The sequence below is a fragment of the Lissotriton vulgaris genome, chromosome 2_1 (assembly GCF_964263255.1).
Source record: "Lissotriton vulgaris chromosome 2_1, aLisVul1.2, whole genome shotgun sequence".
Lineage (NCBI taxonomy): Eukaryota > Metazoa > Chordata > Amphibia > Caudata > Salamandridae > Lissotriton > Lissotriton vulgaris.
Genome location: NC_141687.1, coordinates 2098160091 through 2098174295, shown reverse-complemented (window position 1 = coordinate 2098174295; position 14205 = coordinate 2098160091). Strand labels below are relative to the sequence as shown.

The 14205-nt window shown below is 43.1% G+C and overlaps 1 protein-coding gene across 10 annotated transcripts in view; it reads left to right on the top strand.

Annotated features, from left to right (window-relative positions):
- Window positions 1-14205, top strand: part of RAB27A (RAB27A, member RAS oncogene family) — a 465531-nt gene that overhangs the window by 357523 nt on the left and 93803 nt on the right. For all 10 annotated transcript variants that reach the window (XM_086958330.1, XM_086958326.1, XM_086958321.1 and 7 more), the window contains one exon: window positions 6854-7027. In XM_086958330.1, the coding sequence (XP_086814456.1) occupies window positions 6875-7027 (153 nt within the window). In that variant the 5' untranslated portion in view covers window positions 6854-6874. The remainder of the gene's footprint in view (window positions 1-6853; window positions 7028-14205) is intronic.

Sequence of the window (14205 nt, the reverse complement as noted above, 5' to 3'; positions counted from 1 at the left end):
CTTAATGCATTTTTCATTCTGAACACATGTTATCCTCACCACTACACTACCTCTTCTGCCTGTTCTCAGAAAAGTAGCAGTAGCTAAAAGACTCTGTTAGACCTGTCATTTCTTGGCGTGATTACCCCTGACATTTTGCCTCTACCACTTCTATTTTTGATGCTTTGATGGATTGCGCTTGGCTGGCTTAGATGCTTTGGGCACGTTGCCACTGCTGATCAGTGTCAAAATGCAAGTGCTCCCTGTGCAAAGTGTTATGGTAATTGGTTGTCCATAATTGGTATGTTTTTCTTACTAGTTAAGTGCACTATGTGTGCCATCGCTGGCAATGCAAATGCTACTAGAGGGCCTGCAACACTAATTGTGCCACCCACACAAGTAGCCCTAAAGAGAGAACTCAGGCCTGCCACTGCAGTGCCTGTGTGCAGTTTGCTAACTGCCATGTTGTCCTGACAAGTGCACTCACTTGTCTAGCCTTACCCTTACCTTTTTATGCACATCAGACACCCCTATGGTAGGCCCAAGGTCCCCTCCCGGGCAGGGTGCAGTGTATGTGAAAGGTAGGACATGTACTAAGGTGTGTACCATGTCCTGACAGTGACAAACTGCCAAATTCGTTTTTCACTGTTGCAAGGTCATCTTGCCCACTGGACAGAATGGGGAAGGCTTTGTGATATGTTTCCAGCCTATCTTCCCATAGGCTTAAGATGGGAGAGGTGAAGTTTAGTGTGCCTGAACTCAAAATGTAATAACACATCTTTTTGTGAAGGTTGTTTTTGAATTGTGTGTTTAGAAACCGCGCTTTTAAAAGTGGCTGTTTTTTTTTTTGTTCCAACAATTCTGTGTGTCTCTGCCTGGTTTTGGATTGACTGTCTGGATTTGAATGTGATAGGCTCTGTGGAACGTCTTGACCCAGGGGAGGAGGTGAGACAGCAACAGGCTGACCTGCATCTGGAGTGTAGGGAGGAGGAGTAACCCCTGGAGGCGAAGAGGCTTGGGCGACCCTGTGTGTGTGTGTGTGTGTTTCGTGCAGCCTGAGACATTTGTGAGGATTACCCTGTGATCGTGTGCACCCGTAGCTCAAATGAGTTTCCACAACGCTGTGTGCGTGTGCCCTGTTGCAGCCTGAGACCTTCATGGGAAATTGCCCCATGACTGTGTGTCCCGGAGCAGTCTGGTTCTCTGCTTCGATCAACATGCGTGAACAGAAGTGCTGAGATCGCCATTGCCATCAGTCCGGACCGGCTTCCCCAAAGGAGCTGTGAGAATTCACCGCCTTAGGTCCGAGCCTGCCTATGCCAAGGACAGACCTCCAACCATCACCGTTGGGGGTCCGAGTTCCACTGCCCAAGATCAACAAAGTCGCATTGGAGGCCCAAGCCGTGAGGGGAGGAGAGTGAGATTGTACCCTCCAGTAATTCTCAGCGAGCGTGTGTGTGTCGCCGCCTGGGGCGGGGTGCGGGATACGAGAGAAATGCTCTGGTTTTCTCATCTTTGCTGCACTAGCCTCCGTTCAAGTCCGTATCGCGGCCCGTATTTGCCGAGGAGTGGCAGTACCAGGGCCGGAGTGTGGAGCTGTGCTTTATTTTCCATCAGAACAGGGTTGGGGGGCATATTGTGGCAATTGCTGACTGTGAGTCAGTTGGAGTGGCATAGAGACGATCAAGAGCATGCGATCGGTGCCAGAGTACAATATTTCTGCATTACGAACTGCCTGATTGTTGCATTAGGAATTGCATTATTTTTGCATTACGAGCCGCCCGATTGTTGCATTACGAACGGCATTATTTTTACATTAGGAAGTGCCTGATTGTTGCATTACAAACTGCATAGCCTTGCAATAGGACTGCGTTGGATCATTGAGAATTGCTCATTAATACTGCAAGAACCTACAAGGGCTTGCTGGCCTAATAACCGGCAAGGTGACATACAACATATTGCATATGTTGAATTTTTATTGTGTGGCCTCATCGTATATCTTTTTTTATAAACATATAATTGTTTTTTTTATGAAACTCGTTTGGAGTCCATTTGTGATGTCATCATTGGGTTACTGAGAGGGTGGTTGCAAATACTTTACACATGTGCCTTGGAGATAAGCCTGGCTGCTCGTGCTAAGCTACCGAGGGGGTGAGCAGGGGCTATCTGAGAAGGTGTCCTTCCTTTCCCTGACTTAAAAGCCAAGGGTCCCTATATGGAGTAAGGCATGTACCTCCGCCAACTAGAAGCCCCCAGTTCTAACAGGCTCTAGAAAACCTTTGTGAGATGCTAAAAGCTTAAATCCTTCCCAACAAACAAATAAGTCCACAAGGAGGAGTTTTGTGCCTTACACAAGCACATACCTCATATTACCACCTACATATTGAGATTTCTAAGAACCCTTATTAAGCAATCTTGTGTGTCTTTAACAATTTGGCCAAAACTACAGTTGCAAACTTTACAGCTGTACCTCCCGTCCGCCCTACATTTATTCTCACTTAAAAAAAACTATTTATCATTCTGAAATTGATACGTTTTTTAATATTTTGTCTAACGCTGAGCCTACTCGTTCCTGCAATTTCCTTAGCACAGAAATAATTTTCTAATAGAACGTCTATCAATTTCAGGTAATCTCTGAGAACAATTCACTCTCTAAATTGAACTATATATATATATCGTCAGGCTGTCCCATGGAACTTTGCCCAGTGAAAAGAGCAATTATGGATACCCTTTGCTCCTTCAAGAGAAGAGAAGATTGTAAATCAACAACTTTCTGCATTCGTAGAAACCAGCAACCTTTTTGGTTCTCATCAGCCAAGGGTCTGTCTCTCATTCGATATGAGAATAGTCTCGGAATCTGCAGTTTATGCATTCATATACTATTGGATGTTGAAGGAGAAGCAGTCCTTATTCTTCAGACCTCTGGGGTACATTTGTCACCGTATCCCACATCATTTTGTTATATCGCCTTTCCACCATAGGACTTCCTAGCTGTGCATTGACATGGTTCTCAACTTTTTAAGGGTTGTTCTCAAGCCTTGACACTAGAGCCCTAACAGTCCTCTCCTGCCCTAACCCCTAGGTTCAGATGTATGTCTTCCTTCATGCATCCCTCATCTTTTTATTTTTATTTTTTAGTCTAGGATTCTGTGCCTAATCTGATGACTCCCAATGTTTGCTTGGGTTCGAAGATGACTTCGCAATACTACAATCTCAGTTTAGAATCTGCATGTGTGCTGTGGTCAGCTGAATGAAACAGCTAAACAGTAATTAAACAGATATTTTTACTTTTGGCAATCTCCGTGCGTGGTCCAATGTCTGGTTTCCAAAGGACCTAGACCATACTCTTATCCCTGTTACCTCTGTCCGGAATGTAGGCATCATGTCTGACAACCGACTTGCCTTTGATTGCCACATTGATACTCACTTTCATCCTAATGAGGGCCATCTAGAAGATTATTTCAGTTCTATTTCAACACTCCCAAAAATGGTGCTTCAAGCCAATATATTCCCTAGGTATGACTACTGTAGGTTTGCTGGCTAACGTGATAGCCAAACTATAGCACATTCAAAATACAGCTGACCACCTCCTCACAAGTGTGAGTGTGAGTGTCAATCTACAATTTGCTGTCATTTTCAGTCTCTACATTGGCATCCTGTGTGTGGGCGCCACATTTTTAATGCTTATGACAAAGCCCATTACTCTTCTTTAAAGAAACTTCTAAGATTTCTATTCACAAGATGTGCTTCTACTAGAGCACTTTTCTCCAGATTTCCCATGTTCTGAAAGTCGTGTTTCGATACCAGGCCTTCTCTGTAACTACAGCTTCTGCTTGGAATTTGCTTGCCTACAGTTGCGGCCGGCACTGATCAGGGTGGGGCGTTTGGGAGGGGAGGGAGGTGGGGGTGAGGGGTTGTAAAAAATAAATAAATTAAAAAACGTACCTTTTGCTGCACCTCTCCTCCATCTTCTCTCCCAGCCGAAAAGGTACCAGGAAGCACACCCAGACTCCCCTGACCAATCACAATGCTACAACGCAGAATTGTTATTGATAAGCACCCAGGCTCCCCTGACCAATCACAACACGGCAATGCAGCGTAGTAATTCGTCTGAGTGCCGTAGTTCGGCGCTCAGCCTGGGATTGGGAGCCTGGGCATGTTCTTCATCCAGGCTGTAATGCAGCCTGGATGGAGAACATTCAAAGTGCACATGACGGTGTGGCTGGCCCGAGAGGGCGGGCCAAACAGTCATGTGCATTTGGGAGTGGGCAAGCCACTTCTCCCATCTCCTTTGTCATTGGAGCATCCCCCGCACGCCACTCAAAGCTGCAGTAGAAGGAAATATAAAATGATAATAACCTCGAGTTAATATCATTTTAAGTTTCCTTTATTTCACTGCTGCAAAGCAGTGGGGCGACGCTCCTCCGCCTTAGCGGTGGAGCCGTCACTGCTTGCCTATGACCTATATAAGGTCACTTATCACACTAACTTTCTCAAACTCTCCGAAACTCACCTTTTTTATTTCAAAGTATTTTATTGATTTTTAATTAACAGATACATTACTTTTTGTGAAAATGTGTCAGATTTTCTTCTGCTGGAACCAGGACACTATAATTAAAGAGCTCGGAGTATTTTTCGTGACCTATTAGTTTGTTAATCCATTCTTTCTTATTCTGTGGAGTAAATATCAGAACAAAGTGATTTTAACAGCATCCTAAAGTAGCTTGTGTTTTTTGGATCAGTAATTTTTTCAGAATTAAGCGTTTTACTGTATTAATAGTATAGCATTTCAGTCTGCAATATTCTCATTTTGGCAGTTTGGTAAACACACATACGGAATGTTTTACGTCTTGTGCCCTTTAAATAGCGGCCTTTAAATTTAAAAGGAATTTGCGTGTAATTCCCACATAGCTGCCAATGATGACGTCGGAAATACCGGCTAGCTTTAGATCCAGCCAGACTACCGTGCCAGGCTGTCTTGGGAATTGCCTGACCTCCATCTTCTGGCAAGTAAATTAAACTCAGACTGGTTTCTACAAGTTGGCTCGTTTCCCGGAAGACTAAGGGAACTCCAGTTTGATCCCTGACATTCAACTTTATTTTCAAACAGCTACTAAAACAAATGCACGCGGAGAACTATGTTCCTTTTGGCACCCCGAGTAATAAAAAGCTGAGAGTCCTGTATTGCATGTCAGAGACAGGTGATAAATATGTATCTGTAGGAAGTGGTACCGATTCCATTTGTTAAAACATATTGTTGCGTTTCTCTAGATGAAAAGACTCTAAACCTTCGTGCCCAGGGCCGTAATGTCGGGCTGCAAGGAAGGAGGGTAAATAAATGACCAGGTGGGATCTTTCATTTTGAGGGTTCTGGGTCCTGAATGGACTGAGATTTGCTGTCTTTGAGGCCTGAATAATAGTGTCTCTCGCGTATTTAATAAGGACACCGTTTATACTGAGAATGATGTTTTAAATAATCTAGGTGATATTGACAGATGCAGTGTTTTGTCCAAGTCTTACAGAAAGAAGTGCTGATTTGCCTTGGTGATTGTAATTTTTAAAGTCCACGTTGCTACATGTATCTTTTAGACATTATGAATTTCCATGCCTGCATTACAATTATGTAGACACTGCCCTTGCCACTATACTGGGGTTCCTGGGGACAGAGCTCTCCCACCAGCTTCCTTCCTTTTCGTACCCCTCTCTATATGATCCTATTGCTTCACTAAGACACTGTGGCCCATGTTCAACTGTGGACCTGTGCTGACAACATTGAGCCCCCCATGAATCTTCCTTCTGTCTCTGAAATGGAACCGTGTCATTGTCCTCTCATACAGTATACTCCATTATCAGCCACTATCCCCCCTGTACCTACCTTCACTCTGTAAACTATTACTGTATCTCTCCTTCTTCATAAGCCTATGGTCCTTCTCCTGCCCAGTGCATTATTTTAGAAGCCTGTCTTTTCTCTCCCTTGTGCACCTGTCGCGTGCCTTCTTTCTCTTATTTTCATATCTCAGCGAGCTTCTATTATTCCCTGATACTGTCCATAAATCCTTCTACACTGTTCATCACTCCTTTCTTTACCCTGACATCTCTCTATTAGCTTGCCTCCGCTTCTTCTGTATTGTTCCATTCCAGGCCCTATCTTCTATTTCTTTGAGATGCATGTTATGCCTCTGTTTCACTCATTTCTCACCTCCTTCTTTACTCCCAATCAGATCCTCTCTTACCCACTCCCTCCTATCTGTGAAGACTGCTGTCTTTTTTCTCCTTAGAACTGCCCACCCCTAATAAAGCGCCATACACGCCCTTCTGTCCGCGTCTGTGTCCCTTCCTCTGCATGTATCCATCCATAAAAGCCTGTATCACAATCTTTCTTGGTAACCCTCAAGCCTGTCTCATCTCCCATCAGTGTCCGCACTATTGAAACTCCAGCTGTCCCTGTCGCTATCCTCATTCTTCCACCGAGATCAGATGCCATCCACCTCTAGTGCATCATCCTATGGTATATATTCTAATTCTCTACCACATCATCATCCTGTGGCATAACGCCCAACTCTGATCAACTGCATCTGTCGCTTCACTCCCTATCCCAGACTCCTCTTTCAGGTCCTCCATCAGTCTCAATGAGGTAAATCCCCTTCAGCTGGTTTATCCCTTTGTATATGTTTTAGAAATGTGGAATGAATGCATGAGGACTTCAGTTTGTAATTGACAGTGAGATGAGAGGATAGTGTCGAGTGGATCCCATCTTTGAGAAAGGGTGGTACTTGCCATTCCACTGCTGCAGAAGTCACTGATCAATATTTAAGTGTTCTAAGTTAGAATTTAAACCTTGATATTACTAATCCATGGTTGTTTCATCTCGCAGGTCAATAACTAAACTATCACCATGTCGGATGGGGATTACGACTACCTCATTAAATTCTTGGCACTTGGAGATTCAGGAGTCGGAAAGACGAGTTTTCTCTTCCAGTACACAGATGGAAAGTTTAACTCCAAATTCATCACAACAGTGGGCATCGACTTTAGGGAAAAGAGAGTGGTAAGTCTGCTCATCTCTACAAGCCTCTGTTCAAGTAGTATTAAAAAAAAGAATCATGGAAATTTGAATCCCATGAACCCTGACACATTATTTTGGAATATTTATAGAAAAGAGCCAACACATTGGCATCAGATTCCAGTAGTGTGACTGCTTTAAGCAGAGTCAGACTTGGTATCCAAAAGCAGCCCTAGCAAAAAATGCTAAAGCTAGCCCTGCTCCCTCCAACTCCTAGCGCAGTCTCTCACTTGCCATCGATCCATTCTCTCTATCTTCTCTTCCTTTCTCTTTTCTTCTTTTCTCTTCCCTTCTCTTTTCTTCGTTTCTCTTCCCTTCTCTTTTCTTCTTTTCTTTCCTTTCCTTTCCCTTCCCTTTTCTTCTTTTCTCTTCTCTTCCCTTCCCTTCTCTTCTCTATTTCTGTTAGCTTTCTGTCAGCGTTCTCTTCCTTTCCCTTCCCTTCCCTTCCCTCCCACCCTCCCTTCCTCTCTCCCTCACTCTTGAAACCGCCCCATGCCTGCTGCAATTAATGTCTGGAAGCTAGAGAGTGACAGGGGTACCAGGAACAGCCCTGGGCTTTCAAAACCGGCCTCCAAGGGCACTAACTCACTGGGAAAATGTCCAGTGGAATAAAACACCTGTCCGGGCTGGGCAGAAAGTAACATAGATAAGTTTCCTACAGAGATTATTATTATTATTATTATTATTTATTTTTATAAAGCGCGATAGTCACCCGGAGGTATCCCAGCGCTGAGGAACCCTAAATTCACCAAATCAGATGAGCAAGAAACTGAGGTAGGAAGAAAGGAAGGATGAAGGATCAGAAACAGGGGGGGAGGGTGCACAGGTTAGGGAAAGAGATGGGTTTTAGCAGCTTCCTGAAGCGCAGGTATTGAGGTTCAAGTCGTAAGTCACGAGGGAGTGAATTCCAAAGGAGGGAGGCTTGTACCGAGAAGCGTCTTCCTCCTGCTCGGGTTTTCCTGAATCTTGGGGTGTTGATAAGGTTTTCTGCATTGGAACGGAGGGATCTAGAATTTCTGTAGGGGGTGACAAAATTACTGAGGACAGGAGGGCCTTGGTTATGCAGCGTTTTGTGGACGAGACATAGGGCCTTAAATTTGACTCTCTCCCTTATGGGGAGCCAATGGAGGAGTTTGAGAGCGGGTTTAGCAGATGATCTGGCCGGGGTGTTTGTGATGATCCGGGCGGCCGTGTTCTGAATTCTCTGCAGTTTAGTAAGGGTCGCTTCGGGAGCGCCCAGGTAAATCACATTACTATAGTCCAGCCTCGATATTATGAGACCTTGGACTAATAGTTTTTGGGATTTAGGGGGGAGAAGGGGCAGGACTTTCCTCAGAGATTTTAAGAGACCAAAGCAGGTCTCTGCCACCTTCTTAGCTTGTGAAGTGAATGAGAGATCGGAATCGATCCACACACCCAGACTTTTCACCTCTGTTTTTGGGTCAGGGGGAGGACCCAAACAAGCTGGCCAGCTGTCCAGGGGAAGTGAGGTTCCTTTCGGGCCAAGTATAAGGACCTCGGTTTTTGTCCCATTTAGCTTTAGGGCTGATCTGTTCATCCAACGATGGACCTGCGTAAGGCAGTTGAAGAGATCAGCTTTCTGTTGTTTGGGATGGGACAGAGACACCACTAGTTGTGTGTCGTCGGCGTAGCTGACGACGCTCACTCCGAAAGGGGTGATAACCTCCTCCAATGTGGACATATAGATATTAAATAATGTAGGGCTCAGGGAAGAGCCCTGAGGCACACCACATTGGAGGGGCATTTCGGAGGAGCGGGCGTTCTTTTCCCAAATCTGGTAAGACCGTTGGGCCAGGAAAGATGAAAGCCAGGATAAGGCTGTACCTTCCACTCCAACTCTAGCCAATCTTTCGATGAGGAGTTGGTGGTCTACGGTATCGAACGCCGCACTAAGGTCGAGGAGGATCACTGCCACTGATCCTCCCCCATCTAATAGTGCTCTGGCCTCCTCTACCGCAGCCAGCCAGATCTTTGCAACAAAATGTAAAATGTTGAGGGACTGTAGCTTTGAGAACTTTGGTGTGATACTTTCAGACACACTTTGTAAGTGCCAAACGCACACGCTAAGCACTGGACAATCCACCCCTAGAACATTTGACACATCTGGCTTGTTTATGAATATTGATAGGTTAGCTGTACCCTAAAGGAGCAGCACGTGGTGGCCAGTAGTTAGATCAATGATCTAGTCTCAAAGGGAAGCATTTCAGGGGCTGTATTTGCCTAAGCCCCTTAGAAATGACATGTGGGCCAATATGGACAACTGCCTGTTATTGTTTACATTCTGCTGTGAGCTTTTAGTTGTCAGCTGTAGTTGCAATACTGTAGTACCTGGCTTACACCCATGGAATTGGGAGCACTCCCCGTTGTCTGATTGGATTCAAAGAAGTACAGGGCATTTTGAGACTCACAGGAGACTTTATTAATATTTTAAACTGCCATTGGCAAATTACCAATTCTCTTTGGACCGGTGTAAAGCCCACGTCTTACCGCTTCACACTTTAAAATCTTTTGGGTTTCTAACCAAGGCATTCAACCAGTTCTTACATTAGAGGTTGGCTTAGTGCTGGGATGTGCCCTAGTGTGTGATCATTCTCAATACTGCTGACATCTCAACACACTGACAACGCTTTTAGATGTATTTGAAGTATTGTATGTTTATGTCCTGCCTACTAGACCGTACATGCACGGTCTACTGCGATATGCTTACAGAGTGGCTTAGAGCCCACCCAGTACTTAACATTGGTTGGCTTCCTTGCCACTCTTATTTGCTTGCTTCTCATTTGTTAGCTGGCATGGGCTTTCCTTGTTCTTCTGATGTTTGTCCCTTACGTGGTGTAATTACAACAGAAAGGTGGCCATTCTTTGGATCATAAATGTGTGCCGTTTTCACTGTTCCTTATGCTATTTCACGTGTCACTTGCGCCATTCACTTCCTGCACGAGCACTGATGTGCGCACGAATGTATGGGTTACCCCCACATACAATGTAAATAGTGCTGACACACCAATTGTATTAATAACTTTTTAAATATAGACTGCTCTATATAATTTTCATAAACTATTGATGTCTCCTTTCTATTGCAATTGTTGTTTACACTTTACATAATTGCCTACAAATATTACCTGTTGAGACATTGTTGTTTGTTACACATTAACTACCCAGGACTCAACTGTGTTTAGGGGTAATATCCTGTGGCTTTTTCCTTGTCCCTTACCTGGAGTATTGCCGTTATACAGTCTCCTACCATTGCTTGCTTCTTCAGGCATTACTTTTTTCTTTTTGTTAAAGCACTCTAGGAGATTGCATGTGTTTTCCAGCTTTCTCCCTCATGTACTTCTCTTCCACCCTCTGCGCTGATTTGTCCTGCCTGTGTGCTTCTTCCCCGACTCCTTCTGTGAAGTGCTTGCCCTCGTGTGCACCCCACAATGGTTTCTCAACCGTGAGCTTCTGCCTCCTACGAGCTCCAAATACTCTCTTGTTATGTTGTGTGCTTATATGCGTTCTGAAGCTCGAGTCTTTGTCCGAACTCCTAGAGCTATATGAAGTCACACAGTGTGGATTGGCATTGTGAAGCTGGACGAATGTGGACATGGACCCCTGTGCCTGTGCTGTATTGGAGGTCCGAGTTAGTGAATAAAGCCTTTAAATCCAAATGCCTTGTATTCATCATTACAGTTGTGGCTATGGGTGGCTCACACCGCTGCAAACCCGTACTCTGAGCCACCCGACCATTTGTGAACTCCACCTTAATTGTTATTTTTTTTATTTTTATTGAGTTTTTTTCCAGTGTATATTAACCCCCTCCCCCACCCCCACCCCCCAGGTCATACAGGTTCGGCAAAGAATATTTCACATATAAACACAGAAAAATTAGAGAATTCGTACATTGTACAATAATGGCTAAGTAAATTAATCAAACAACCAAGAAAACATTTCCCTTCTTTTTGAGGAGATACATATAACATCTGGATAATTATAGATTTCAAATAATATGCATCTTTAACCATTTAAGTTTTTGTGGTATTTAAATCCCGCAGAATATGGCTTTATGTTACAGAGAATTACTTTGAGATTGGGACCACTCAATCAAAGGATTCCAAATTTTCAATCCCCTGGCCCTCCTTCTTCTACCTGTTCTTTTATATATAGCCATTTCCAAATTAAATATAGCTAGCAATCTAGAAAACCATTGTTGAAAGGATGGTGGATTCGGGTCTAGCCAGGCAGAAGCGATACATATTCTTAGAACCGCGATGGCGATAAATATTAGTTTATGTCCAAGTGATGATTCATTGAGATTGGTTACTCCAAGCAAAATCATTTCATTAGAGAGGATTATTCTGGTTTTTAGAATCTCAGTTAAAAACTGTTCAGTACTCAGTTTTAAGGGGGATAAATTTACACAGGAAGAAAATACGTGTATGCTATCCGCCTCAGATAATGTACATCTAAAACAGCATGTACCCCTCCCACTTCCCCATTTAGCGATTCTATCTGGGGTATAATACAAGAAAAAGCATGTTTTATAAAATTGTGTTTGCAATTTGGTTGACATAAGGATGGTTTGGGATAAATCATAGGCATGATTGAATTCTTCCATAGTCATTGTTAATTTTCCCTGCCACTTCTGTAATGCCTTCTCGAGATTGTTCGGAAGAAGGGATACCAAGTGAGAATACATCTCACCAATCGTAAATTTTTTTGGTTTTATTAATGTTTCTGCTGTTGGGTTTTTTATTAAACAAGGTATTTTCTCTAATTCTTTGGGTTAAAAAATCTCTAATTTGTAGATATTTAAAAAAGTCCCTCCATTCCAAATGATATGTTTCCCTCAAGGTTTCAAACGAGTGTAACCCCTCATTTACGAAAAGACATCCAAAGTGTGTAATTCCAGTCATGGTCCATCTCTTAATGCAGGCTCCACTAAAGATTTCAGGTAGAGCTGGATTATTGCTTAGTAGAGAATAGAGCGAGAGTCGTCCGATGCCCAATAATTTCCTCACAGCTTTCCACGCTTTAACCCTTCCAAATAAGGTCTTTAGACGGACCTTTTTGTGATAGCTATCATAAAGAAATCGCCACAGATAACCCTTGCTCCCATTACCTAATACCAGCTGATGGATTGATGGTAGGTCTTCCCCTAAGACTATCTCATTATTATCTAATAAAAAAAAGAGTTCATGATTATATGAGAGCATACAAGCCCAATAATATAATTTGAGGTTAGGGAGGGATAAGCCTCCTTTTTCTCTAGGAAGAGTCAAGAGCTTATAGGCTCTACGTGGTTGTGAATAGGACCAAATAAAACTTGAGAAAGTACGCTCCATCAATTTGAAGCAATATTCAGAGATTTCCGGATTGATTGCTCTGAACATATAAAGCAGTTTAGGGAAGTATACCATTTTTAAGGCGTTCACACGGCCAATCAAAGATAAGTGTAGGTTATTTAAACGATGAAGATATTTCTGCATTTTATCTAGCTGAGGGCTCCAATTTATTGCGACCAATTTATTGAGTTTGGAGGAGATGCATACCCCTAAGTAGGTCGCCTTTATTGTCACTCAAGGATCTATCATGATGCATTTATCGTTTAAGACTACTTGAGTATTACTTTGATTGAGAATCTAGCCGGCCATATTACCAAAGTTTTTGGCCTCGGTTTCAGTTATAGGTAGGGCTAATACTGGATCTGATGTTACTATGGCTATGTCATCAGCATATGCAAGAGTTTTTGTTATATAGCCTTGGGTCCGAATAGGGATAATACCGGCATTAGATTCCAAACTGCGAATAAAGGGATCAATGTAGATGGCAAACAGTAATGGAGAGCATGGGCATCCCTGTCGAGTTCCCCTTGATATTGTTAATTCTTTAGATAGATTGCCATTTATCATCACTACTGCTTTAGGGCTGGTATATAGTTTTTGTACTGCCTGAATGAATCCTTGTTTAAATTTCAGGTGACCCATTGCCAGCCACAGAAATGACCAGGAGACCCGATCAAAGGCTTTTTCAGCGTCTAAAAGAATAAGCGCCATTGGGTCTCCTGTCACCTCTGTGCTGTCAAAGAGGGTGATCACTCTATGGATATGATCTGTGGTTCCTCTTCCAGGTATAAACCCATGCTGGGAGTGTGAGACAAGTTTGTGGATTAGTGGTGCCATACGATTCGCTATTAATTTGGAATATATTTTTGAATCCACATTAATTAAAGTGATAGGGCGATAAGAGCCCATCTGATTAGGAGGTTTATCTTTCTTCAGGAATACTACTATTTTAGCTTTTGACCATGATCTTGGTGGTAATCCCCCGTTAAATATGTGCACACATACTTCCAAGAGAATCCCTTTGATGTGATCTAAGAAGGTGATGTAGAACTCTAGAGGGATCGAGTCTAAGCCAGTGGCTTTTCCTGTAGGTAAAGTTTTCACTGTCTCTAGGATTTCTTCCAGGACTGGCATCTTCTCTAGATCATCTCGATCTTCTTCGGCGAGTCTGCTGAGTATTCCTTGATTTAAGTATTCTCTTATACTGTCTATATCGGCACCTCCTTCCTCTTTGTATAAAATGCTATAGAAGTGCCAAAATGCCTCTCTAATTTTGTTACTTTCTGAGATTAAGCCGTCCACTGGATGTGATATTTCACGTATGAAGTTCTGAGATGTTTCTTGCCTCATACGTATGGCGAGTTGATGACCAACTGATTCGCTTACTTCGTAGATTTTCTCGCTATGTGCAGTGGCTTTTTTTAACTGCCTTGATAATAAATGTATTCATAATAGCAGCCTTATAAATTGCTACTTGATATTGAATTTTAGTGAGCTCTTCTACAGTTAAAGAATTATGGGTTGCCCTGATGAGTTCTTCTTCAGAACCCTGTAGTTTTTCCGATAACAATTTATATTGGTCTCTGGCCAATTTATTAACCCTTATTGAGTATTGTGTAGTTTCACCTCGGATTCCAGCTTTTAAAGCATCCCACACTATCTCTATAGAGGTACTCCCTATATTATTTTCTAAAAAGGTGGGTATCCATGCCCGCATATGATTACAATAATCTTCTTCAAGAAGCAGGGATTTCTCGAAGGTCCAATATCTTGGCTTCTGGCCCATTTGTGTTAGCTCTAGGGTGCATACTAGAG